At 49.9% G+C, this 24,758-nt stretch overlaps 12 protein-coding genes across 12 annotated transcripts; 7 read left to right on the top strand and 5 right to left on the bottom strand.

Moving 5' to 3' along the window:
- Window positions 1–301: 301 nt before the first annotated feature.
- Window positions 302–1,667, bottom strand: M438DRAFT_362959 (uncharacterized protein; the record flags this gene model as incomplete). The annotated part of the gene is made up of 4 exons (XM_029907614.1): window positions 302–1,067; window positions 1,116–1,177; window positions 1,229–1,372; window positions 1,425–1,667. 4 exons carry the CDS (start codon window positions 1,665–1,667, stop codon window positions 302–304), a joined length of 1,215 nt encoding a protein of 404 aa, XP_029762962.1.
- A 1,782-nt stretch (window positions 1,668–3,449) lies between these two features.
- M438DRAFT_388604 (leptomycin B resistance protein pmd1) lies at window positions 3,450–5,101 on the top strand (the record flags this gene model as incomplete). The annotated part of the gene is made up of 2 exons (XM_029909019.1): window positions 3,450–4,699; window positions 4,753–5,101. Coding segments are annotated over 2 exons (1,599 nt in total), but the record flags the coding sequence as incomplete, so codon positions are not given.
- A 301-nt stretch (window positions 5,102–5,402) lies between these two features.
- M438DRAFT_403419 (glutathione synthetase ATP-binding domain-like protein) lies at window positions 5,403–7,565 on the bottom strand (the record flags this gene model as incomplete). The annotated part of the gene is made up of 2 exons (XM_029909657.1): window positions 7,387–7,565; window positions 5,403–7,339 (listed from the first exon to the last, which is right to left on the bottom strand). The coding sequence occupies exons 1-2, from the start codon at window positions 7,436–7,438 to the stop codon at window positions 5,403–5,405; spliced, it is 1,989 nt and encodes a 662-aa protein (XP_029762960.1). The 5' UTR covers window positions 7,439–7,565.
- Window positions 7,566–7,861: 296 nt separating this feature from the next.
- Window positions 7,862–12,916, top strand: M438DRAFT_352867 (putative nonribosomal peptide synthase; the record flags this gene model as incomplete). Its single annotated transcript, XM_029906821.1, has 2 exons — window positions 7,862–11,885; window positions 11,952–12,916. The coding sequence occupies 2 exons, from the start codon at window positions 7,862–7,864 to the stop codon at window positions 12,914–12,916; spliced, it is 4,989 nt and encodes a 1,662-aa protein (XP_029762959.1).
- A 51-nt stretch (window positions 12,917–12,967) lies between these two features.
- M438DRAFT_157209 (uncharacterized protein) lies at window positions 12,968–13,443 on the bottom strand. The gene has a single exon (XM_029899018.1). It carries the CDS (start codon window positions 13,334–13,336, stop codon window positions 13,019–13,021), a length of 318 nt encoding a protein of 105 aa, XP_029762958.1. The 5' UTR covers window positions 13,337–13,443; the 3' UTR covers window positions 12,968–13,018.
- M438DRAFT_291399 (uncharacterized protein) lies at window positions 13,262–15,596 on the bottom strand. Its single transcript, XM_029901742.1, has 4 exons — window positions 15,460–15,596; window positions 15,278–15,407; window positions 13,945–15,223; window positions 13,262–13,895 (listed from the first exon to the last, which is right to left on the bottom strand). The coding sequence occupies exons 1-4, from the start codon at window positions 15,531–15,533 to the stop codon at window positions 13,552–13,554; spliced, it is 1,827 nt and encodes a 608-aa protein (XP_029762957.1). The 5' UTR covers window positions 15,534–15,596; the 3' UTR covers window positions 13,262–13,551.
- A 360-nt stretch (window positions 15,597–15,956) lies between these two features.
- M438DRAFT_291398 (putative nucleoside-diphosphate-sugar epimerase) lies at window positions 15,957–16,967 on the top strand (the record flags this gene model as incomplete). Its single annotated transcript, XM_029901741.1, has 2 exons — window positions 15,957–16,241; window positions 16,296–16,967. Coding segments are annotated over 2 exons (954 nt in total), but the record flags the coding sequence as incomplete, so codon positions are not given.
- Window positions 16,968–17,563: 596 nt separating this feature from the next.
- On the bottom strand, window positions 17,564–18,571 carry M438DRAFT_268099 (aldolase; the record flags this gene model as incomplete). Its single annotated transcript, XM_029900227.1, has 3 exons — window positions 17,564–17,837; window positions 17,888–18,400; window positions 18,456–18,571. The coding sequence occupies 3 exons, from the start codon at window positions 18,569–18,571 to the stop codon at window positions 17,564–17,566; spliced, it is 903 nt and encodes a 300-aa protein (XP_029762955.1).
- Window positions 18,572–19,124: 553 nt separating this feature from the next.
- M438DRAFT_332604 (oxidoreductase) lies at window positions 19,125–19,968 on the top strand (the record flags this gene model as incomplete). The annotated part of the gene is made up of 2 exons (XM_029903529.1): window positions 19,125–19,835; window positions 19,885–19,968. The coding sequence occupies 2 exons, from the start codon at window positions 19,125–19,127 to the stop codon at window positions 19,966–19,968; spliced, it is 795 nt and encodes a 264-aa protein (XP_029762954.1).
- A 277-nt stretch (window positions 19,969–20,245) lies between these two features.
- On the top strand, window positions 20,246–21,517 carry M438DRAFT_313409 (L-rhamnose 1-dehydrogenase). The gene is made up of 3 exons (XM_029902553.1): window positions 20,246–20,722; window positions 20,778–21,186; window positions 21,236–21,517. Exons 1-3 carry the CDS (start codon window positions 20,394–20,396, stop codon window positions 21,284–21,286), a joined length of 789 nt encoding a protein of 262 aa, XP_029762953.1. The 5' UTR covers window positions 20,246–20,393; the 3' UTR covers window positions 21,287–21,517.
- Window positions 21,518–21,543: 26 nt separating this feature from the next.
- On the top strand, window positions 21,544–22,220 carry M438DRAFT_157189 (uncharacterized protein). Its single transcript, XM_029899017.1, has one exon. It carries the CDS (start codon window positions 21,758–21,760, stop codon window positions 22,130–22,132), a length of 375 nt encoding a protein of 124 aa, XP_029762952.1. The 5' UTR covers window positions 21,544–21,757; the 3' UTR covers window positions 22,133–22,220.
- Window positions 22,221–22,308: 88 nt separating this feature from the next.
- M438DRAFT_313406 (Aldo/keto reductase) lies at window positions 22,309–23,604 on the top strand (the record flags this gene model as incomplete). Its single annotated transcript, XM_029902552.1, has 2 exons — window positions 22,309–22,920; window positions 22,976–23,604. The coding sequence occupies 2 exons, from the start codon at window positions 22,309–22,311 to the stop codon at window positions 23,435–23,437; spliced, it is 1,074 nt and encodes a 357-aa protein (XP_029762951.1). The 3' UTR covers window positions 23,438–23,604.
- Window positions 23,605–24,758: the final 1,154 nt, after the last annotated feature.

The following is a 24,758-nucleotide window of genomic DNA, read 5'->3' as shown; positions in this document are numbered from 1 at the left end:
TTCCGTCTCCACGACAATGGCCAGTTCTGATAGAAGAGAAGGAACCTCGATGCTGAGCGTTGATAAGAGGAAACATTACTGTCTCGCCATCTGCTGCTATCGCAGGCTATGCATCAGCAAGACATAGTACCACGATCACTTCTGCAAAGGTTTAGCACCCGAACAGCAACAGTCGCCTACCATCAAGATAGTGCATAGCCGCTTGTTCTGTCATGCGGTTGGAATAATATTACTAGTCTGTGGCGTTGTATGAGAGTTGTATCAATTTCGATCGATCTTTTAGATCATTAACTTCTTATCTCTAGTCAAGATACTCACCATGACCTCTAGCGCTTGTGATGTTGGCGAGATGCAGCTTTGCTCCTGTAACATCAGGAAATTCACTGACAAACTCCATCTCCTGTCGAAGTAGTCGATCGATGTTTTGTCTGACAGGGAAGACCAGTCCTTCAGAATGAGACGATATATCAACGTTATCATCTTGCGGGCGATCTTCAATATCGCTTGCTCGATTCGCGCCCCCGGCAGGTCGTGATACTCCAACAATTGCTGGAAAAGGAGCGATGCAATTGAATGGTATACCTTCGGCAACACCACCACCACACATGTGGCCCATACCATCGTCGATAGGATTGTTGAAGGGCATCAAACTTTGTCTGTAAAGCATCTTCTGCGCACCGCGAAGCGACAGAGCGTAGGCGGCAGTACAAGAGCCCCATTCTGGCACGAAAACAAGACGGGTCTGATTGTCGGCATTCGGTCCAGTCTCCCACTTCTCCATTGACGGCTTTTCGAACTCTCGGCGGTGATCTGGAGGAGTTACCGTGGGATCCTTTGGTATGACCCATCTGCGGTTGTCACCACTCCGAGGTCTGGTCGAACAATGTCCCACCCAGAGAAGGTCCCAGTCATCACCATATGGTGATCGAGGATGACCGTCTTCCGTCTCTTTGCCGCTTAACCAACGCGCACCTCTGGCCAGCTCGGCCATTTGAGCACGTAGACCAACGTCCCAATCAGCATCGTCCTCAAAAATCATGGCGGATTGTATATTGCTTGCAACCATCCTAGCACGACGTTAGAGCGGTAGTTCGGATCGCCTGGATGATACTGACTCTTGTATGATATTCATCTCTGCTCGCCAACAACCGACCTGGCCAGCTTTAAGGTTCATGGTCTAAAAGTCCGGTCAGACTACGTTTAGTTTCAGCGGTAAACATAGTCTTACATATGGAAGAGCTTTCGCAGACACCTCCGCGCCATTGACTCCGTCGACCATCACGAAGTCTAAATTCGACAATCTTGCCTGTAACGAAAAGGCATCTCTTTTATCGCTCCGCTCGGGCAAGGATACAACAAAGATCTTCTCGAACTGTATGCCACGTCAGTGGAGAGGTCGCGATATAAGCTAGTCTCATGCTTACCCCAAGCGTCTCATTGTAGATGCGAGCGTTGCCCTTTAGCTTCCTTGTATTGTAGTCCTTGAAAAATGCGCTTGTGAAGCCCGACAACGTGGGATGACCTTCTTGAGCAGTGTGAATCTTGATAGAGGCATCGGGACTGGAAGAAAGACTGTTGTCGAGACGTGATGTGTCTCGGAGAACAAGCAAACAGATAATGACAAACAACGTTGTCGTTCCAAATATTGCGCTCCGATTAGAAATCATAACTGCAAATACGTGGTGATGAGTCTCTTAGAAGCTTGGTGAGACTGAAGTCCACAGTTTGAGGAAACACAGCACTTCGGCCGGGCCACCCAACACTTTGTATGGACAAGTGGTGTTACAATATCTAGGTTTAGTGGGGTATAAGGGGCTTAGCTGGTATTGGCAGGTACGACAAGAGCTGAGGTTGTGGGGCAAGACGCACCATGATCTCGTATTCGTACCACTCAGAACCTAGACCATAAGCCTTTTAGTTTCAATCCCAGCAATTTTAGCAAGTGATCGAGATTGAATGGCAAGCAAAGGCCTCACTTCTATTTACGAGGGGATCAGTTTCTTGTCCGACATGTGTTCACATCTGCGACTATTGGATATCCATTGTCCTCGTTCGAAGGCTCAAAGTTTGGGCAATTGATGGATTCAAGCCACGCCAGCCATTAACCCGTAAATGTGTCGTATTGCTATCATTGTGGCGTGACAGGCGCACAGTGCCTGGGAAAACAGTGCATCGAAAGATTGTACCGGGTCAGCGAATTGGTTGCCCAACTCTGCCGTACCGCAGCAATCCTGAACAGCTACAGCTGGCACATAATGGTCAACACCGAAACACAAACCCCGCAAGAAAAAAAAAAGAAGAGGCGCCGTGAACTGCACACTTCTAGGCCTTACAAGATGGAATGGGTAACGAAGAAGCGACAGAAAGGGTTATGCTGACTGCCATGAGGCCAGGAAGTATGGTGATTGACTAAGCTTTTCGAGGAAGTTGCAGATTGTTGCAAATAAGGCAGCTGTTTGTGTAATCACTTAGTCAAGTCAGGAGTCTGCGATTACACACTGTGAACATCTTCGCAAGACCAAGATCAGATATCCATATTACTTGCAACCGACCTTACAAGCCTGCCATCAAATTCTCCAAGCAACGCAGCAATGACTTAACTCTGACTGGTGGCCAAGTGCCCTCGAGAAAACTCAATTGCGGCAGCGACCGGTTCACATCGGTGATAATCAGATTCAAGCTACATATTATATCAGAGAGTATGCATACAACCAGTCCCTTTAATGGATTGTCACGGAGTTCGCGAGACTAGCAACACCACCTAATCATGGTTAGAAATCTGGATCGAAGCGACTGGAACCACATAACACCTACCCGGCATATTCAAGGCTGTGCTCATGAAGAAGAACGACCAGCGTTTCTCCTGCTCACATTGCTTGGCCAAGGCCTAATCACAAGATTCATCAGTCGCATACCGCAGATATGGTTCAAAAAAGTGCTTGCCTCAAGATCGAACATCTCGCCTATCAGAACGCCCCAAGAACCAAGCAGGAACTCCTGCTATGAGTAGGATTTTGTCAGCCCGATTTGATAGTCGTTGATCAGATCTACGAACGAGAGCCCATTCCTTTGGGGGCCAACACTCCCATGCTGGAGCATCACCGGCGACGGCGCTGAAGTAACTATGCAGAAGAAAGTCAGTGCTCGAGTCCCGTTCCGTACTGGAAGTTTGAACGCGCACTTGTCGTGTAACCAAGCTTTCATTTCCTCAGTCTGGGCGACACCGGCTAGACATGGGTGTAGAGACCCTGCGTCATCCAGACGGGCAGGGTCTGCTGCCGCAAACTTGTAGTATGTATCAGTATCCACTTCTGATCAACAAGATGTCGCCGACTTCAAATTTCACTCCTTGGTGCTTTGCCACAGCTAACACTTCCTCAAGATGTATTGAGTGACTGGTCAGAGGATCGTATGACTCGTCTTTGGATAACTTCCAGCCGTAGTAATCATGGTCAGGCCTCTATGTCGCAATCGCAGGTGCAACGTTAATCTTCTGGATGGGAGTTGAAACCACCCTAGCTTACGCAACTCAAAAGCTATCACAGAGAGTTCGCCAGATGGGATTCCAGACAATCATGATACAGGACATGGCTTTCTTCGATGAACCTGCGAACACAACTAATGCACTTTCGAACGTACTCTCGAACAGCACGGATGATCTTGCTGGTATGGGCGGACCTGTTATGGGAGGCATTTTCACATTCATATTAACCATTCTTGGCGGTATCATCCTCTCTCTGGTGGTATGTTGGAAGCTAGCGCTCCTGTGTACAGCGACGATACCAATAGTGGTAGCCTGCGGTTGGTTGCGCCTTCAGATACTGAATGCCTTTGATACCAAGGTCAGACAAAGTGGAATTGATTCCGCTGCATATGCTGGTGAGCTCATCGGCTCAGTTCGCACAGTCGCCAGTCTTGGATTGGAAGAGTACTCTATGCGACAATATGACAGCATTCTTGCTCAGCGGTCGGCAAAGTCGCTGCAATCGATCCTCTCGGCCTCCAGCCTCTATGCTGCGTCCCAGTCTGTGGTCTACCTTTGTGCAGCATTGGTATTCTGGTATGGTGGTCAGCTCATTGCGGATCGCGAATACTCGACATTCCAGGTCTACGTATGTTTTGTCAGTCTTATTTCAGGGTCGCAAATCGCTGGTTCCATCTTTACCTTTGCTCCAGATGCAAGTAAGGCTATGCATGCGAGTCAAGAACTGGACAAGGTAATGCAAGCGAAACCCAAGATCAATCACGCTTTTGGGAATGCAGAAGCAGAAACGGAGAAACACGACATACAAGCTCAACACCCAAAAGGCTGCAGGATCGAATTCGAAGATGTCACATTCTCTTACCCGTCCAGACCGGACAGGTTAGCTTTGAACAACTTCAGCATTATCGTAGAGCCAGGTCAGACTCTTGCACTGATAGGCCAGACTGGCAGCGGCAAAAGCACATGTGTTTCGCTACTCGAACGCTTCTACGAGCCTGATTTGGGTCGTGTCCTTGTCGATCGGCACGATATCACTGAACTTGATGTGAATGCATACCGTCAAACCATCTCTCTTGTCAGCCAAGAAAGCATCATGTTTTCTGGTACCATACGAGAAAACATCGCTGTTGGTCAGGTCGAGCGCGAAGTCAGCGACCCTGAGATTATGGAAGCTTGTCGACAAGCCAGCATTATTAACTTTGTGCAATCTCTTCCGTAAGCCATACATGTCTGGTCAGAACTGAATTGAAACTGACGTGAAGCATCAGAGAAGGACTATCGACGCTGGTTGGCACGAGCGGTAATATGCTTAGCGGTGGTCAAAAGCAGCGCATTGCTATCGCACGTGCTTTCTTAAGGAAGCCGAAGATATTGCTGCTTGACGAGGCTACCTCGGCGCTGGATACAGAGTCCGAGGCCATCGTTCAAGCAGCAATGGACACGATCAGGAGGGGACGCACCACGATCATGGTGGCGCATCGCCTAAGTACCATCAGGAATGGCGAAATCATTTGTGTGATGGAAAACGGAATGCTCATAGAATCTGGCAGTCACCATGAGCTCATGTCGCTGCGTGGGAAGTATTGGGAGATGGTGGGCATGCAGAAACTCCATTGAGAAGTACATAAGTCTTGATTGTTTTGTGCTGCGAAAGTGGTGCTAAATTTGGGATGGGGTTTAGACCTGTCGTTTTCTTGATATCCAACCGACCTGCGGAAATCATATGTCCATTGCGTTCATTCTTTTTCCATAGACATTCAGACAAGTTTGTTGACTCAATCGTTGCCAATGCCGCAATGCGTTGGTAATCAAGGCAAAATGACTGTGTGCATCGGTTTCTCTAACAGTCTGGACATCAAGCAATGGAGATACTGCAAAAAGCAAAAATGTGTATTCTATAAACGTTCTGTCCCGGAAGCTACTTGAAACTATAACGAACCTCGTCTCTCACTTCCTTCGCCAATTGCAGAGCCTCATGCCTGCTTTTCCTTGAAAACACATTGAAGTATGCCAGAAAGCTGTGGACACCTGTACTCGGGTGTGGAACCTTCTGACCTCGTTTGACGAAGCATCCAGACCGACTGATATGGCTGGCAAGATCCTTTCTTCTAGACATGAGATCGGCGCAGAGATCTTCGGAGTCATACAAACCCTCGCATGAAGAAGGATAATCGGCTGGGATAAAGACCATGATACAGTGATACTGAGGCCCGTTTTTGAACGGGTGGGAGAGAGCGCGAACGCGGGATCTGTCTTGAACAGCGATGAGCAACGCGAGTCCCCAATAGTCAACACCGTAAGTAGACTCGACGATCTGAGAGCCGGTCATGCCAAGAGGACGAGGATTGATCTCGATCAACCAAGCTGATGCTGGCTCGGAACCAGCGGACTTGCGAGGATGCAGGTCGAGGATACCGTTCTCCATCTCATAGTCGACCGATGAGCGGTCAACCCGCCCCTCCAGATGCATGATGCCGTCCTTGAGGCCCATTTTGAGCAAAGTATCCAGAAAACTGTTACGGAGTAGATCAATCTCTTCGGTAGGTAGAGCGGAGGGATATACACTGTTGAGCTCGTGGAAGTTGTTGAGAGAGCCCAAGGAAGGACCATTGGTATCGGCCGATTTGGGTAAGTCGTCGCAGACCTCGAAGAACAGGACCTCGCCATCCAGCAACACAAAGTTCGCGTCTACCTCTGGACCCGCGCAGTATTTCTCCATGACAAATTCTGATCCATGGCGCGACTCGTCGATAGCTTTTATGGCTGTAGTGAGCTGATCAAAAGAATCTACACGAGAGACTCCCTCCGAACTCCAGCCATCACAAGGCTTGACGATGAGTGGGTAGGGAAGGTCGTTCTTGCTAGCGATGTCAAGAGCTTCGTCTAGACAAGATGCACGATAAGCTTCGTGACCGACGTATTTGCTCGTCAGATACTTGTTAGTAGCAGTCCTGAGCGCCTCTTTAGGAGCAGTCGGAATGCCAAGTTGTTTCGCAGCATCGGCAATGTAGGTCCAATAGGAATCCGCGAAAGTGATTATGCCATCGATCGGCTTGCCATATGCCTTGATGGACTTGAGGAGGATCTCGGTCAGGTCACCCTCAGGCGGGTTGGTCAATCGAGTCGGGATGAAAGCTTCACGCCAGTGAGCATACTGGGGCTCTTCGAGCCAGTGATTGGCATTGTCAAGCACAACCAGTTTGATGCCGAGTGCTTGGGCTGCAAGGTAGAGTCCAGATCCATTTCCACCTTTAGCAGGATCTGCACTGTTCGCGTCGACTAGGACCAGTGTTTTGTGTTGTACGGGCCCAGGGAGGATCCAGGGTAATGATAGCCTATTCTCCAGCTCCAAGTCAATCGTTGAAGATTCCAATTCAGTATCAGTGCTGGAAACATTGAGGATGAGCCCGGCTGCAGCCGCTGAGAATAGAGGTTCAAGATTGGAACAATCCGAACAAGTGACTCCCTCACCTGCAAAGGTCTGTAGGGGATCCGCAAAGGATGTCACTGTTTTGACACATTCGAGATCCTGCAGACGCAGAGGAATGATGTCTGAGCGCACAATGTACCCTGACTGTAGAGGCACAACAAGTCTCACGACACAGTCTACACCAGGGCCCGTCACGGCCGTAGCACGAAGACACTGCCAGAAAAATTGGGCTGTCTTGTCTGAGAACTTCGCTTCCTTGACTTCATCGTTGGCGTCAAGGCAGAATACCCGTGCACTTTCGAAGCCATTGTTGAATGTTGTAGTATCAATAAAAGATTCAAGTTGTAGAACGAGCTCGATCGATTGCCAGAGATTTGCAGTGATATTGAGCTTTCCGACGCGCCATGAAGATGTCAACAAAAGCGCTGTTCGCATTTAGCAGTCTGTAAATCAAGTGAGAAGAGATACTGACCGTCGTCCGTTCTCGCCCGGACTTGGATTCTGCCAGAAACCGAAATTACCATCTTCGGCTAGGTTGAGGAGACCAGCTGTATTGAGATGAAAATACGACGGCGGCACCAGGTACGACGACGGTCAGACGCTTTAGTTTGATTGTACATGGAAGCAAAGGAGTGCTGATGGACTGGGCGACTATTGTGCCACGTCGCCACGAGCGATGCTACCAGGGACGGTATGGCGTGACCTGGGGTTAGGCGGTGTTCCTGCCGAAGAATTTCCGTCACTGCCGAATTCGGTTTCGGCGTTTCACAAATGAAGAACACCTTTTGACCCGCCGAACACACACCACTCCGACGCCGATCTCATACGAGCGTACACCGAATGGTCAACTGAGCTCATTCGCAGCCAAGCCATGTGTCGAGGCGCATATCAACACGCAATGTCGCACCAAAAGTTCAAGAGTGACATCGGTGCTGTCAATCGTCAAGATGTTTGGCTGGTTCTCTCAGGATTCCGCGAGTCATGCGCAGCTCGATGATGATGTCGAAAGTGCTTTTTCGGATCTCAACGACCCCACGCCTCAATCTTCCGATACAGGCTTAAGCCACCATGTTCCTCTGACTTACCTACCCACTCTGGCTATAGAATCCAGTCGCAGAGACTTGCCGAATCGCCTGGTCAAATCTACGTCTATTCAATCCATCACCTGCACAGGATCTACGAAGGAAGACCAGAATGCGTTGGTCGAGAATTGGGCCAGACTACTACATATCTATACTGTAGCTGAGGATGTTGCTTTTGCAGTCACAGGTCTCGCCACTCCGCGATTGATTCTTTCACACTGGCCCTCAACTTCCAGATCGTTGACACAGGACGAAAATCCTCGGATAACATCAACACCCTTCGACAATTCCAAACATCAGGCCAAAGTCAACACCGCTATTGATCTAGGAAAGGACTACGCACTGAACCAAGAGTTTGATTTTGTTCTTCGTTGGTCTGGAGATCACTTTTCCGACGTCCAACTGTACATCAACCATTCCAACGTGCCACAAAAGTTCGCCTCTGCGGTCTGGAGCACTTTCGCAGAGCTCAGCGCTCCTGTCAAAACGACCGACACTCAGCGACGCCTCAAAGCTTCCATCAGCCGCGCAGATCGTAGGGCAATCTCTTCCTGGGTTCCAGATCCTATCTATGAATCCCAAACATGCTTGCATCAACTCTTTCTCGACTCAGTTCACCAAGTTCCCGAAGACAATGCAGTGGAAGCGTGGGATGGATCTCTTACTTATGCCAAGTTGAACCTCTTCTCTGACAGAGTCGCGAGCCAACTATTGCAGAAAGGTCTGCGCAGAGGGCAGTACGTTCCGTTCTCTTTCGAGAAAAGCATGTGGATGGTCGTTGCGGTACTCGGTATCCTGAAAGCTGGCGGCGCAATGGTGCCAATCGACCCTTCTCAGCCTCAAGCCAGAGTTCAAGAGATTATGAACCAGACGAATGCAAGTCTGGTTGTTGCCTCCGCTTCTCAGTCGGTGGCTTTCGCGCACCTCTTCGACACAGTCGAGGTTTCGTCTCACACACTTCGCAACGATAGACCCAACAGCGATCAGACAAACCACACTTTGCCTCAAATGCGCTCTGGAGAACCTGCTTTGGTGCTTTTCACCTCCGGTTCGACAGGCAAACCGAAGGGAATTGTTATTGAACACGGTGCAATCGCCACTCGGATGCTTGTCGAAGGTCGGGCCTTTCATTATCGGGGTGCTCGAACGCTTCAATTCGCTGCAACCACATGGGACATCTTCATGACAGATGTCTTCACGACTCTGACATATCAAGGCTGTATCTGCATTCCAAACGAGCAAGATCGAAGACTCAATCTCTCGCGCTTCTGCAAAGATTTCAATGTCACCCTAGCGCTCATGACCCCAACTCTGGCCTCGATCCTTGATCCTGCAGCGTTCCCGACGCTCAAAACGCTAATTTTCGGCGGAGAAGCTCTTCAACAGGATGTTGTGAGCAAATGGTCCTTCCCAAATGGTCCTAGAATCTTTCAGGGCTATGGTCCAGCTGAAACAGGACCTTGTGTCACCGGACGCGTGGCAGAGAGGCCTGAGATACTTGGAACACCGCTCGAAAATTCCTTGTGTGTTCTAGTAGACCCCAACAACCACGAGAAGCTTGTCCCGCTTGGTGCGATTGGAGAACTCGTGGTTGGCGGGCCAAGCTTACTTCGGGAATACATTGGTAATTCCAGTATAACCAGTCTTGCAACCTTGGACAATCCATCCTGGGTACGTGATCTAGACACATCGGTAACCCATTTCTACAGGACCGGCGACCTTCTACGATACAGTATCGATACAATGGACGGCAGCTTGGAATTTGTGGGCCGGAAAGACGACCAAGTCAAATATCATGGACAACGTATCGAACTGAAGGAGATCGAGCATCATCTGAACAAGATACCCGAAGTCGAGAGCTCCACAGTCATTCTCGTTCGCAAAGGTTGCTTCAAGGACAAATTAGTGGCTGTGGTGCAATGTATCGGACATAGAGCTCAACACAACACCTGTGGTACGCCTTCGATAGTACAAGACTCTGGATTCAATTACTCCAAGATGAGGAGTTCTTTGTCTCCTCGTCTGCCTGATTACATGATCCCAAACGAGTTGATCGTGGTTAACCGATTGCCTCACACTAGCTCTATGAAGCTTGACAAGTCACACATTACCAACTGGATTTCCGATATGCAAAAGTCACTGGTGGAACGTACTGCGGAGAAGCTTGTCAATACTAGCAAGTTACTTCCTGACGAGGAGACTGCTATGGCGATAGCTGCGGAATATGCCCGAATTGTCGCCGGGGATCATGAATCTCGACGTGTGTCCTTCGAAGGAAATGATTTCAACCTACAATCAGGAGGCATTGATTCGATTCAAATCATGTCTCTATCGTGGTACTTGAGCAGACGCTACGCAGTTCAGATTCCTATCGCCGACATGCTGAGCTCGAAGGCAACAGTGCGCACTTTAGCTTCGACAATTGATGCAAAGAGAGGCTCACAAGTCGCTCAAAAACGTTCTACGCCTCTGGGGGTTCTAAACGAGGTCAGCCAGCAGCTGGATCGTTTGGACCTAGGAGAAATACCACACTACGAGAACTCTAAGGTGCAAAGAGTCTTCGTCACTGGATCTTCAGGCTTCCTTGGTATTGAGATATTGAGGCAGCTACTCACACTGTCAGGGTGCCATGTCTACGCTTTGGTCAGGGGTCCATCAAGGGAGGGCGCCCGCAATCGATTGATCGCACGCGCCAGAGCTGTTGGCTGGTGGCAGGAAGTATTTTCGGCTCGACTGGACGTCTGGACCGGTGATCTCACCAAACCACAAATTGGACTCACCGATGGTCAATGGGCAATGCTCCAGGCACAAACAACACCTTCAATTGATGCGATCATCCACAATGGCGCCAAAGTACACTACAACATGGACTATGAAAGCCTCAAGACAACGAACGTGTCTTCGACAGTAGAGCTGCTCAAGGCAGTGAGATCTCGTCAGCGACCACTGTACAGTTTCGTTTTCGTCTCTGGCGGCCAAGAGCTGAGGTTTGACGATCAGGAAACCACAAAGGCTGCCAACCAATCTGGATACGCGCGCTCAAAAGTTGTGTCTGAGCTCATCGTCAAGAAGTTCGCAAGGCAGCAAGACTCGAAAGCCCGTCATGTTCGCGTGATCAAGCCGGGTTTCATCATTGGTGATTCCAAGCAAGGTCTTGCCAACCAGACAGACTTTCTTTGGAGACTCGTCGCTGCTTCGATCGATTTGGGCTACTACAACGAGAGCGACTCCGAGAACTGGCTGTTCGTTGCCGATGTTGCTCGTGTCTCAACAAGCATTCTGGATGGCATCTTCGAGGACCATGGCAAGCCAGTAACACAAGTCTTGGACGGCATCAGATTCAGAGATTTGTGGGTTCTGCTCAAAGATAGATTTGGGTACGAACTCGAGCCTTTGACTAGTCAAAGATGGTTGGACAAGCTCCAACAAGCGGTCGCAGATAAAAGGGAGCAACACGTCATGTTTCCTTTGATGTATATGCTCGAAGCCAATGACGCTTTAGTGGGTGTTCGAGGTAGACCACATGAACCTACAAGTGATATGGATTCTGCACTTCTGGCAAATGTCGCTCAACTCATCAAGACAGGCTTTTTGCCACAACCGCCTATACCGATACTCTCAACAAACAATGCTCCACTGGCAGTCGATGCTTTCGACGTGGAAAGTGTGCGCAAACAGTTTCCAGCTTTACAACAAGGTATTGTGCCATTCAACAATGCTGCTGGAACTGCTTTGCTTCAAAGCGCGATTGACAGGACGCAATGGTACATGTCGTCAATCCCTATCGAACTTGGCCGTGATGATCCAGAGAGCATCAAGAAGACAGAAAGGCTTGGGAACAACTACAAAGAACTTGCTGCCTTCATGAATGCCGACGCCGATGAGATTGGTAAGTCTTTCATCTCTTGACAAGATTCCAGAATTTTGACTGACCACTCTTCTTCATTTCATACAGCATTTGGGCAAACCACCACTTTCCTCTTCCGTGCACTTGGCCAAGCACTACGCCCATTGCTCAACTCTGACTGCGAGATGGTTGTGTCCAATCTTTGTCACGAAGCAAGTGCCGCAGCATGGATCGCATTGGCCAAGGACTTGAACATCGCCATCAAATGGTGGGCACCTCCGCCTGGAGACGACCCATGTCTATCCCTGGAAACACTCAAGCCGTTGCTGACAGCGAAGACACGCATTGTGACTTGCAATCATGTATCGAACGTTGTCGGCACTTGCCACCCCATCCGCCAGGTTGCCGACATGGTCCATCAGATTCCCGGCGCTATCCTGATTGTTGATGGAGTCGCATGGGCTCCCCACCGACCCATCGATGTCAAGGCTCTCGACGTCGACTTCTATTGCTTCAGCTGGTACAAAGTCTTCGGCCCACATATCGCGCAGCTCTACGGCCGACGCAGCACACAAAAGCGAGTGCTCGCTGGCATCAGCCATTACTTCCTCAGCGATATGCCCGGGCTCGATTGGAGATTACGTCTCGGGACGAATACGTTCGAGCTCGAGGAAGCATTGGTACCGATTGCCCACTACCTACAGCACGAAGTGGGATGTGAGAAGATCATCGCCCAGGAAGTCGTGCTGCAGGAGACACTGCTGAACTATCTCAGGCGCCGACCACAACACTTCCGCATCTTCGGCGAGAAGTCATCCGATCCGGAAAAGCGGGTGTCTGTCATCACGTTCGAGGTAATCGGCAGATCTTGCAACGACGTGACGAACCAAATCTGCCGAAAGGGACGTTTCAGAGTCGTGTCGGGAAACTGTTGGGCACCCAGGCCGACTCACGACGTTCTGAAGCTTGGCCCAGATGGTCTCATACGTGTCAGTTTTGTTCACTACAACACTGTTGCTGAGGTGCACGAATTCTGCCAGGAGCTTGACTCGATTGTCAGACCTGTAACGTGATCAATGCCACTGAATAGTCCGGAAATCTACAGAATATCCCAAAATACTACATCCATGAAAGGCTCTTCCAAAATTTTCTGTATAGTGATTCTGGACCAAGAATCAAAATCCACAAGAACATGGGAAGACAGAATTTTGCAAAGAAGATGTAGGTGTCGGATTTGAAGGGTCTTGGGTAAGTGCTCGAGGGGAATTGTATTGTCTACTGTACACTGCTAAGCTGTGCGTTAGATCGTAGGTGGCAAAGTCATTCAACTTTACGGGCGAGGTTCGGATGCTTGTCGTCGCACGCTCGGCTGGATGGGGAATTCCTTCGATTTTCGTCACGATGTATGCGACGGCTTTCGTGGGTGCGGTCGTCAGTCGATTACTCATGAATAGCTCTCGAATTCTGATTGATGATGGTGAAACCTTGCACATGCATATTTTCGTACTTAGATCTAGTTACTGGCTTCAAGATGCCAGGGGCCGTATACGATTTAGGATGCGAAACCCACGACCAGACTTCTCGCAATTTCACAGGTTACAGGTGCACAAGGCGAACATCAACACATCAGCCTTACCCATCAACTGGTGAAGGTAGTTGGGAAAGTTACGCTTTGAACTCATATACAATCTCCATCCACAACGCACAGCTAAGTCCCCGCCGTCATCGGAGAAGATTCCGCAGCCCACTCAGCCTGAAGATCCCGAGCAAGATCATGAACCGGCCATCCAGTACAAGACTGGTGAGCTCGAAGCAGTTGGACAATTTGATCCCGTTTCGCAAGATCGCGAGTGTTGAGGCCCGCTGCGAATAGGCATTGGGTTGAGATTATGGTGGCGGCAGTGTTGGTTGTCGTGCATGCGACGCCTCCGATGTAATTTATTGCGTCGTTTAGTGTCTGTTGAAGACGCTCCAATTCTTTGAGGCCCGATACGACTGGTGAATGCACGGCTAGCATTATTCGTGCAAAGTAGTGTATTTGGACGGCGGCACCTAGAGATATCAGTGGTGAGTTAAGCGTTTCTGCCTTGGAGTTACTCACTGCATGAAGGTGGGTTGATCCAAATGGGCTTGAAGGCGCTTCCCTCGGGCCATTGGACAGGCAATTCAGTGCGATACGGAGCAAAGTAGAACCACCATTCGTCCAATCTTGCCGTCAAGAACGCAGCCCGATGGATGCGCTGTTGCACGTTGCTCTTCCCAGCCTCTACCTCAGAGTCTGAGCCAAAGCTGATGCATTGGCCAAGGAGCCAAACTACTCGATTTGTGAGCTCCCAACGGTCCAGCTCAGAGCATTCTTTTTTCAAAGTGTAGAAGCTGAGAATCACTCTGTGGCTTCGGAAGGCTGCCCAGATATCCTGTCGCAACCAAGCCCACCAGATTGCTTGTTTAAGGCCGCCATACTCGCCATGGATGAGCTGGGACCGTTGGATCCAGAAGACGCCCTTCAAATGTCGCTCCCAACCGCTCTCGAAACCATCGATCATCTCGTATGTTGAGATTAGCAGTACTGTCGCAAGCAATTCATCGCTCTTGAGATACTCTGGTATCTCCATAGCAGTTTGAAGGTATTGTAGTGTTTCATGGTAGTACTGCACAGCCACCGTGCGGTCTGGTCGATTAGCATTCTCGGTAGTCAAGAGCAGCGACTGATGTCGTGCTGAAAGAGCAAGGAGAGCCAGCATCAATCCTCTGTTCTTGAGAGCCATTGTGGGTACATTGCTAGCGAATGAGGCGTCGCGATCTGTGAGATCGATCCACGTAGATATCTTCTCGACAAAGTGCCGCAAGAGTTTGCTTTCCGGGTCTGAAAGGTCAAGAAAACCTTCAATGTTGTATGATTCGTCTGGTCGGAGCCGAACCCCAGGGACATTCACAGGAGTAAAGCTTGGATGACCAGTCGTCTGGTTTTGGTCTGCACTGTCGCTATGGTCGACGTCGGCGTATCCTTGACCTTGCGGGTAAGTATCAGAAGCGGATGCATCCCTCCTTAGTAAGTTGAGCCATCTCAGAGGGGCGACTTCTGCAGAGTATAGATGTCCGCTTGCTGTTGACGCTGGGCTAGTCGTGTTTAGAGCAGTCGGCTCCAGTGTTGGAAAGCCAAAGTTGTCATTGGCAGATATGCTTTGAATTCTTTGATTTACATCGCGATTGTCGGGATAGGTCATGGAAGTTTCATCAACGCCTGCTGTGTATGTGTCGTCAACGGATCGAGAATGTTGATGCCGCGTGCCTAGAGCAGCTGTTTTGGTTGTGGAAGTTTCTGCTGGTATTGTCGTCGATTGATCAATTTCATTGCTTGTTGACGGTACATAGACAATCTGCGTGAAGTTGTTAGACGAGTATAGCAATCCGATGGAGCGAATGGACTTTACAGTGCTCGAGTCTGAGCTGCCCAATGACGGCTGGGCAGTGGTGTATTGGCAAGGGCGGTTTCCTCTCTGGCAGGCGCGGCAAACGGGTCGCGTCTCGTCGCACTTCACGTGTCTCTCACGGCAGGTGGTGCTGAGTAAGGTGTCAGGTCATTGACGAGTTCAACCGGGAGTTGGCGACGCACCAGCCTGTCCTTGTCCTAAGACCTTTGCCCTTGGACTTGCGCACGCGAGCTACTGATCTTGGAGACTCTGACATGACTGCGCATCACAATGCGTCTGTGAATTGCGATTGCTCGTAACGACTTCACGCTGGTTGGATATGCCCGATTGGGTGATGAGAGAGTGTTGCGAAAATGCCGACGCGAGGTCGTCGAGGCGAGAATCAGAAACCCCGCACGTCTGCACGGACGCCGCTAATGCCACGCTGCGAAAACAGTGTTCCGGCAAGAGTTTGCCGAGCTCCGCATTGCTTCCCTTATCTCGGGTCGAGTCATCTCGAGCCGAGGAGCCGGTGATCGAATGGTGGGGTGATCGGCATGAGGGCATGAGCCTCGAGACGTGGCACAGGTACGATCAACAGACTTCCCATATAACCCACCTGCACCGACACCTTGATTTCAGATGCAGACACATCAATCCTCTATCCTTCCACGACCAGATGATTTCCTCAAACACCACCAACATGTCAGAAAGCAAAAACATCATCATCACCGGCGCAGGTGGTATGATTGGTCCCATGCTTGCGAAGCGACTTTTAAATGACGGTCACAAGCTGGTCTTGACCGATCTCGTACAACCAAAAGTGCCTGAAGGTGTCGCGCATCCTGAAAATGCAAAATGCATGAAGGGTGACATTTGCGACCCTTCGTTTGTCAAGTCGCTCATTGAAGCTGCGCAACCGTTGGACGCCATCTTCATTTTCCACGGAATCATGTCCGCAGGTTCGGAAGCGAATTTCGATTTGGTAAGTCTCGAGTCCCTGTCCAGTGCATGAGACGAGACCTAATAATCTTCGCAGTCGATGAAAGTCAATGTGCAAAGTGTTCGCGACTTGCTTCTTGCCCTCAGCCAAAGCAACCCCGGCGTCCGAGTCGTCTACTCGAGTTCTCAAGCAGTTTACGGCCAACCCCTGCCCAAGGTCATCACCGATTCCACCATGCCGACCCCTGAGGGTACTTATGGAGCACACAAATTCGCGACAGAGATCATCATCAACGACATGAATCGCAAAGGCTACGTCGACGCCTTCAGTGTTCGGTTCCCCACTGTCATTGTACGACCAGGTGCCCCCAGCAACGCTGCCCCGTCCTTCTTATCAGGCATGATTCGAGAGCCTATGAAGGGAGAGGAGTGTGTGATACCTCTTGTCGACCGCTCCTACCGCACATACGTCTGCTCGCCGAGCAGCACAATCGAGAACCTTGTTCGCGTGCTGGATTTGCCAAGTGACGCACTTCCTTCGCATCAGAGACACATCATGTTCCCTGGTGTTTCAACAACCATACAAGAGATGATGGATGCATTGGAAAAGTATGGAGGTGCCGACAAATTGAAGCTGTTGAAAGAGGAGACGAACCCAACATTCGAAAGAATTCTTCGAAGCTGGCCTGAAGACTTCGACCCCAGCACGCCAGATAGACTTGGCCTGCTAAGAGATGAGAAAGTGGAGGACTTGATCAAGGAGTACATTGACATTGTCAAGGGCAACAGGAAGAACTAGGATATCACTTGCAAATTCATCCTCCGACGGCCACTGCTGTCTTGTATGTCAAGCAAAAGAAACATCAAACATCTTGATATATGCCCCGTTGGACTCTCCATGACGCAGAAAGCCTTGAAAGAACACGCCAAACTTAGGCCATCCATGAGTCCACAGCCAAAAGCCTTCAAGTCGAAATTGCGTTAGGAATCCCAGCGGGTCCTACAATGAAATGTCTACACAGATGCCTTATGACAAGACTGTCTGTTACCCTACATCTGCGAGCACATTGATTGCTGACTGAATCTCCTACACGGCTGACATTCTCACATGTCTCGAGACGGATGATATGCAAGCCCCGTCACCCTGCACAACAGAAAAGTCATTAGACACGAGTCAATCCTCAGCTGTGTTTGATACTGTGTGCTTCCAGAAGATCGTTTGCTCTCAAAATCGTTGCTTAGTCAAGGTCATCTTCTTGTACGGGACACAGTGAGCGGAAATGCAAGTGAAACAGGGCGTTAGAGCAATTCTCAGCTGAAAAGTGTTGCGTGAGATGTGATGTGTTGTGTATTGTCTAATCTCGATCAATTTGCCTTGCCAGTTGACCACGCGACATCCATCTGCTCCTCCTGTTGTCGTGTTGTGTGTTGAATACCCTCATCAATCAGCTTCGTTAGGGGCATCTTGGCTGCGTTCTCTCTGAAATGCCTCAAGTAGTCATCCAGCACCAGTCTATTAACATTGATCTTGCTAACACCTGCTTGAATGACGCGTTGTGTAACGCCATCTGGCCATTCGTTGGTGCCATGAGCAACGATCCTCACTCTTCCGTTCGCTTGCTTCTTGATCGCTTCCAGTCTGCGGGCTTGTTAGTGACTTGCTTTGGACGGCAAACATCGAATGCTTACCTTGCGTAGTCGAGTTGAGGTCCAGCCTTGCCGTACGGCGATTCTCCATGGATGTTTCCAAAGGCTGGGGCTAAGAAATCGACGCCGGTTGCGATAAACTGCTCAACGTCTTCAGGTGTGGTCAAGACTCCTTCCAAGTCTACTGTGTCGGCGACTCCATCTTCGCCTCCTTCCAATCGTCCTGGCTCGGCTTCGGTCGCGATGCCTCTTTCGTGGCAATACTCGACAAGCTCTTTTGTCTTTGCGAGGTTCTCTTCTTTCTCGTGGTAAGACATATCCACCATGATGGAATCAAAGGGCAAGTTATCTGCGGCATGGCGAATCAATGCTTCATCTTGAGCGTGGTCGAGATGGATCGCAATTGGGACTGATGCTCGTGATGCAGCGTCTGCTGCTGCTCTGACAAGAAGGCCATCGGAAGCCGTGATTGCCCATGGGAAGACTTGGATTATGAGAGGGGAACGCTTATTCTCGGCCGCTCTGACTACCGCGACGATATTCTCGACATTGTAGCTGAAGAAGAATGAGCAAGACTGATCCTTGTAACCAGAATTGTTGCAAGACTTACACGATTGAAGCAATGATTCCATAGCCTCCCTTTTCTGCATCCTCGAGAATCTTCTTGGTCTTGTTTTGTGCAAGACTTTTGCGAGAAGGATCGATGGTTGTTGATTGTGCACCCATATTTGCGTGTGGAGGGTTGTTGAGGATGGAGAGCTGAGGATTGCTGGTTAATGATTTGGCGACTGGGAGCTTCCTGACATCCTGTTTAATGGAAGCATCGAAAGACCAACAGTGAACGCTGATGAGGGGTAGCTCGTTGCGAGTGGGGATGCATCAGGTTGCCCCTCACTAGTGGGGTTCGTGTGGGGTCTATCTCGAGACGAGATACCTTTAAGCGAGCTTCGTCTTCTCAGCTGGTGTGAGTTTGCTTCCTGCCAATCAGTCTTCTGGGATCATGTGAGTTTCTTGGGACCAAACGGAAAGAAAGAGTTGTCGCTAAGCGAGGAGTCGATACGAAGTATTTGCGCCCACAAGTTGAGAATCTTGCGAGCATGGGAAATTGCTGGTGAGTGCGCCTGGGCTTCGCGATTAATGTCTAGTAGAAGCCGGAGGAGATGGGAATAAAAAGAGATAAGAGAAGAAGCATTCGGGAGAATCACATGGGTACAGCTTCTCGACGACTCTCCAACTCCTTCATTCAGACCATACACGGCACCGCAAGCAACATACAACAATGTCTCCCTTTGTCCCAGACATCGACTCTCCTGTCCTTTCACAGTTCTCGCTCCAGGGCAAGACGGTAGCAGTTACTGGTGGCTCAGGCGGCATAGGTACGGAGATCGTTCGCGGTATGGCAGAGGCGGGCGCGAACGTCGCAATCATCTATCATAGCTCGGTCGAAGCAACATCCATTGCGGCCTCGTTCAGCGACATGTACAATGTCAGAGTACAGGCATACAAGTCGGACGTCCGATCTGCGAAGCCCATTGCAGACACAATCAACCAGATCGAACAAGATTTCGGCCATTTAGACGTCGTCATAGCCAATGCAGGTGTCTGCTCGAGATTCGATGCGTTGGACTACGATACTGAGAGCTGGAATGCCATCAACAGCGTCAACTACGACGGAGTGTTTTGGACAGCAAAAGCAGCGGGCGAGATATTCAAGAAGCAAGGAAAGGGAAACCTGGTCATCACCGCATCGGTATCTGCTACGCTGGTCAATGTACCACAATGGCAGGCTGCGTACAACGCGTCGAAAGCTGCTGCAATGCATCTTTGCAAGTGTTTGGCGGTGGAGTGGGCACCTTTCGCAAGAGTCAACTCGGTCTCACCTGGATACATCAACACTTTGATGGTTTCGAAACAGCCTGCCGAGCTCATGGAGAAATGGCTCTCGATGGTTCCTTGTGGTCGAATCGCTCAGCCTGCAGAGTTGAAGTCGGTAAGTGATGAATAATTCGATGCACGAATGAGAGACTGATGAATGGCAGCTCTATGTTTTCCTCGCCAGTGACGCGTGCTGTTACATGACTGGATCGAACATTATCGTAGACGGAGGTTATACGTGTATATAGGTTGCAGTGCAGTGCATTTGGTATGACCAGACCAGGCACGCTTACAAGTCAAAATCAATCTTCGTGTGAAGGTGTCCTCTGAACGTGAATGAAATGGAGGAAAACCGAATGTGAATATCTTTGGAGGGAAAGCGACATTCCCCAGAGTGGAGTCACGTCCGGGCAGAAATGACGTCGGTAAAGATGGAAGAAGCGGGGTTGGAGCTCGCGTCGAGGTCGTCTCGGTGCGCGCGACTTCCCAAAGTCGACAAAGCGAACAAGCTTGTGCAAGCCCTCATGGCCATGTTTGCACCAAAGGCATCCTTGAAGAACATGTTTCTCTCATCTCGTTCACGACCCACCAGACCAGTCTCGGCACCCAAAGCGCCGACTCCCTCCTTGCGACCCTGTTGACAAAGACGTCTGCACGACACAAGCACACAACCATGGCAACATTCCCGAACGCCATGCTCCTCGCTGGGAAAGTGTGCGCAATCACAGGTGGTGTTTCTGGTATCGGAAGAGCAATCGCCATCGAATACTTGCGACAAGGCGGCGCCGTCGCAGTGAATCACCTGGGCGATGACAAGTCCACCGAGCTGTTCAAATCTCTCAAAGCCGACGTACCCAAGGACGCGAAACTGATTGGAATCGGCGGCGACATTGGAAAGCCCCAGACTGGAACAGACTTCGTCAAGGCGACCGTCTCTGAGTTTGGATCGCTCGACGTCTTTGTCGCAAACGCTGGCGTGAGCGTCTTCCACGACTTCTTAACGTGAGCAAGCCGTTATTCAACCGTCATTCCTGACATGCGCTGACCGTCTATACAGTACCGACGAGAAAATGTTCGAATCGCACCTCCACGTCAACACCCGCGGCACCTTCTGGTCGGTACAAGCAGCGGCTCGACAAATGGTGGCACAAGGAAGAGGAGGATCAATCATTGGCGTCGCCTCAATCAGCGCGCTTCTTGGTGGAAAGCAACAAGTCCACTACACTCCGACAAAGGCCAGTGTCTTGAGCATGATGCAGTCGGCTGCTTGCGCTTTGGCAGAACACAAGATCAGATGCAACGCACTGCTACCTGGACACACTCGTACACCCATGAGCGCCGACGACCTGGCTAAGCCTGAGAAGCTGAAGGCTGTGAATGAGAGGATTCCGCTCGGACATGTCGCTGAACCTCACGATATGGCAGGCCCTGCTGTTTTCCTTGCAAGCGACATGAGTAGCTACGTTGTGAGTGTCTACCTTCGCGGCCTTCCTAAATCTGCTAACATTCACCCAGACCGGTGCACAACTCCTCGTCGACGGCGGTCTCTACGTGAACCTGCAATGAAAATACACACATCGTACAATCAAAAACCTACACTTTGTTGCTTCTCTCAATCACAGTTCGCAAGGGCAATAAAGATGTGGAGGATCATACAATCTGCAATCCAAGCTTTACATTCTGTTCGCGAGCTGTGCAAGTAACAAGCGATGCTTTGCTCTGCACTCCAGCTCGTCAATGAGATCCTCCATGCCAGACGGGTTGCTAGGCGTTGGTCTGGGGCTTAAGGACTGCGCGACTTGTCTTTGCTTGTCGTCCATGCTCGATCGCCTCGAGTGCCCCGACCCGGACATACTCCACGCTATGTCGCGTGAGCTAGAGGTCATATGACGTCAAGACATCGCTCGCGTGATTGCGACACGTTTGATCGAGGTTGGCACGCTGTCGCAACTGAATGATGCTTGCAAGCCTTGATCCCGGCCATACCGACATCAGCTCAAACAGACTGCTCTTTCTCTCCGTGCTCGAGACGATGTAATGCCGTCATTCACGTATTCGTCTCTTGGTGGCTGGACGGTTCTATTAAGATTGCGGGCAAGCCCTAACTTCGAATACTTCTCCTCTTTTTTCACTCGGCAGAGAACCCTACTCGGCTGCCCCACCAACCTCGAAACGAGCTTTCCTGTACCATCTCTCCACGATAATTACAGCGCGAAACCTTGTTTGCAGAGGATCTCAAGATTCGCGACTAATATATGTTTGAGACTCACGATGCTGGTAAGCCCTATTGTCAGCCTTTCAGAACAGGCCGAGACCGGAAACACGCAACAACCCTACCCATCCAGCGTCCCCATTAGTTCATGCTGCCTGAATCCTCAACAAATGACGCTAGACCTCGTGCCGAGCTGTTGATCGGCAAAGAGCTCGAGCCGCGAACTTTTTTTGTGAGGATTGTTGCTTGCGCCACCTGAGCGGGGTTCATACTTGTTAGAAAGGTGCTTACCTTGTCGCAGTCACGAAATCGCTTTCAGCATTTCCAGACCCTCGTACGCCAACGGAACACAGCCACCAAGCTCACTTCTCCAACCATGCCTGTTCTCACCCGGATAATCAATACGTTGTCCTCTCGGACGACATCGTCACGTACCTTTGCGCAGTCATATCTAGGACCCAACCTTCGTGCCATATCCACACGTACTCACACCCTTAACACAGGCGCGAAGATCCCGGCCATTGGGTTTGGTACATTCCAGGACCCTGATGCCCAGGAAGATGCTGTTTGTCGAGCATTGCAGCAAGGACTCCGTCTGATCGATACTGCTCGGGTTTACAACGTTGAGAGTCAAGTTGGGTTAGGCATCAAGAAGAGCGGAATCGACCGCAAGGAGATCTTCGTCGGCACCAAGCTGTGGTGCAACGACTTTCACCCCGACGATGTCGAGGGGGCACTCGATCGTTCGCTGGAGTCTCTGGATACTCCCTACATCGACTTGTTGCTAATGCACTATCCATGCACTTTTGCTCGTGGTAACGACCCTTTTCCTCGCGATGAGAACGGCACAATGGTCGCTGGCAAAACCACCTTTGTCGAAACATGGAAAGCTATGGAGAATTTGGTCAAAGGTGGCAAGGTTCGAGCGATCGGAGTGTCCAATTTCAGCAAAGGCGAGTTGCAGAAGCTCATCAACGAGTCAGACACAGTGAGTCACTACTAGTGAAACTAGAAGCCCATTGCAAAGGCTAACTATGGGCCAGGTTCCCGCTGTCCACCAGATGGAGGTTCACCCTTATCTCCAGCAGAAGGACTTCAATGAGTGGCTCAGATATCAGGGCATCCACGTTGTCCAGTTCAGTCCCCTTGGCAATATGAACGACTTCTATAGGCAGACGGGCTGGAGCAAGGAGATCTCACACATGATGCGTGTCATCGACCAGCCTGTCCTGAAAGAGCTCGGTCAGAAGTATGGAAAGAGCCCAGTTCAGATCTGCCTCGCCTGGGGTGTCAACAATGGACGCTCCGTCATCCCTAAGAGCACTATAGACTGGCAGATCCAGGAAAATGTCGAGTCGGATTTCATCATGGATCAAAGTGACCTTGACAAAATCGGAGGGCTGGACATCAAGGCACGATTCAACGACCCTAGCCTTGATTATCAATGGCGGCTCTATAGCGACCTTGAGGGAATCGAAGGAACCAAGGACGGCAAGACTCATTGAGTGCTCGAGTACTCGGACAGTGAAACAGTCCAGCTTTGGTTGAGATCAAGTAATGCGTGGGTCCCAAAAAAGACCTTGATATGTACTGTCTTCTCTGCAGCTTGACTAGTGAATAAGCGAAGTTGACAGAAGTTGTCATTGCGCAATTGATTCTAGTCCCCAGGCAGGGGAATAGCTATATGTTGAACGAACGTCACCGACCGAACAGCGCGTCATCGCACCACTTTCTCTGTTGCTCATGGCGTCTCATACATCTTTCATTGGTGCAGTGACTTAATGTGTGGTATCAATCTCTGCAGGGGTCACTGCTGAACCGGATAAACATTATGAGATCCTGCACTTGCTGCAAGAAACATGACCCTTAAGCTTTTTCGCCTTCATCTAAGAATTTTGAGGATATCTCTTCATGTCGTGCACATACCGAAGTCTACCTGCAGCGATAACTTTAGTACCTACTTTCCGCGAGCTACAGTCAAATTTACGCTGCCTCGAAACCAGAGTGCAGAACTCTACACTGATTCCTGCCAAGTTTTCTTGGTTTTTAGACGCGTGATACCTTGCTAGTGACTGTTCAATATGAGCCGGTCCACTTGTTCCTAGAACTTAACGGCGGCCGAATCCAAATTCTGATTAGCCTACGTTTCGGAGACTTAAGCAGTGCTAGAGAACTGTAGTCATTAGTACCTTATACATTGTAGAGGCTGCTAGGACGAGTAAAAATTAGCTTTACTCGTTACGAGGTCATTAGCTGCCGCCCTTGGCAGGACTAGTACGCTTCTTAGCGACTAAAAAGGAACATTAACGAGGCACGTTTACCCCGTCCGGACTTTAGTTATGTGATTAGCTGTCCTAACTCTACAGATCTGTATATAGACTTGCACTTATGACTAGCCGTTAATTTAGCGCGGATGTAGTAGACTAGGCTTAGGTAAGGGACTCTTAGTACGTGTTACCCGGCTTATCCTTAAGTCCTTACAACTCTCCCATAGGGTCTTAAAAGTAGGGTATAGTGTAGGGTAGCTACGATCTTGCTAAACATTTATATAGCCCTAGATGTCCGCTCTTCTAAAGCGCTAATAATATCATCTTATTAACTATTGCTTAAGACCCTAATAAGAATCATGCATTAACGACAGACCTAGATAATCGCTTCTCGCCTTAAGAAGCGATCTCTCTTAATCGCTATTAACGTCCTTACTAGCTTATCTATCTTCTTCTTCGGGGGTTTAGGGTTAGGGTTAGGGTTAGGGTTAGGGTTAGGGTTAGGGTTAGGGTTAGGGTTAGGGTTAGGGTTAGGGTTAGGGTTAGGGTTAGGGTTAGG

This window comes from Aureobasidium pullulans (genome assembly GCF_000721785.1).
Source record: "Aureobasidium pullulans EXF-150 unplaced genomic scaffold scaffold_4, whole genome shotgun sequence".
Lineage (NCBI taxonomy): Eukaryota > Fungi > Ascomycota > Dothideomycetes > Dothideales > Saccotheciaceae > Aureobasidium > Aureobasidium pullulans.
Note: the sequence above shows the minus strand (reverse complement) of the source record. Positions and strands in the feature narration are given on the sequence as shown.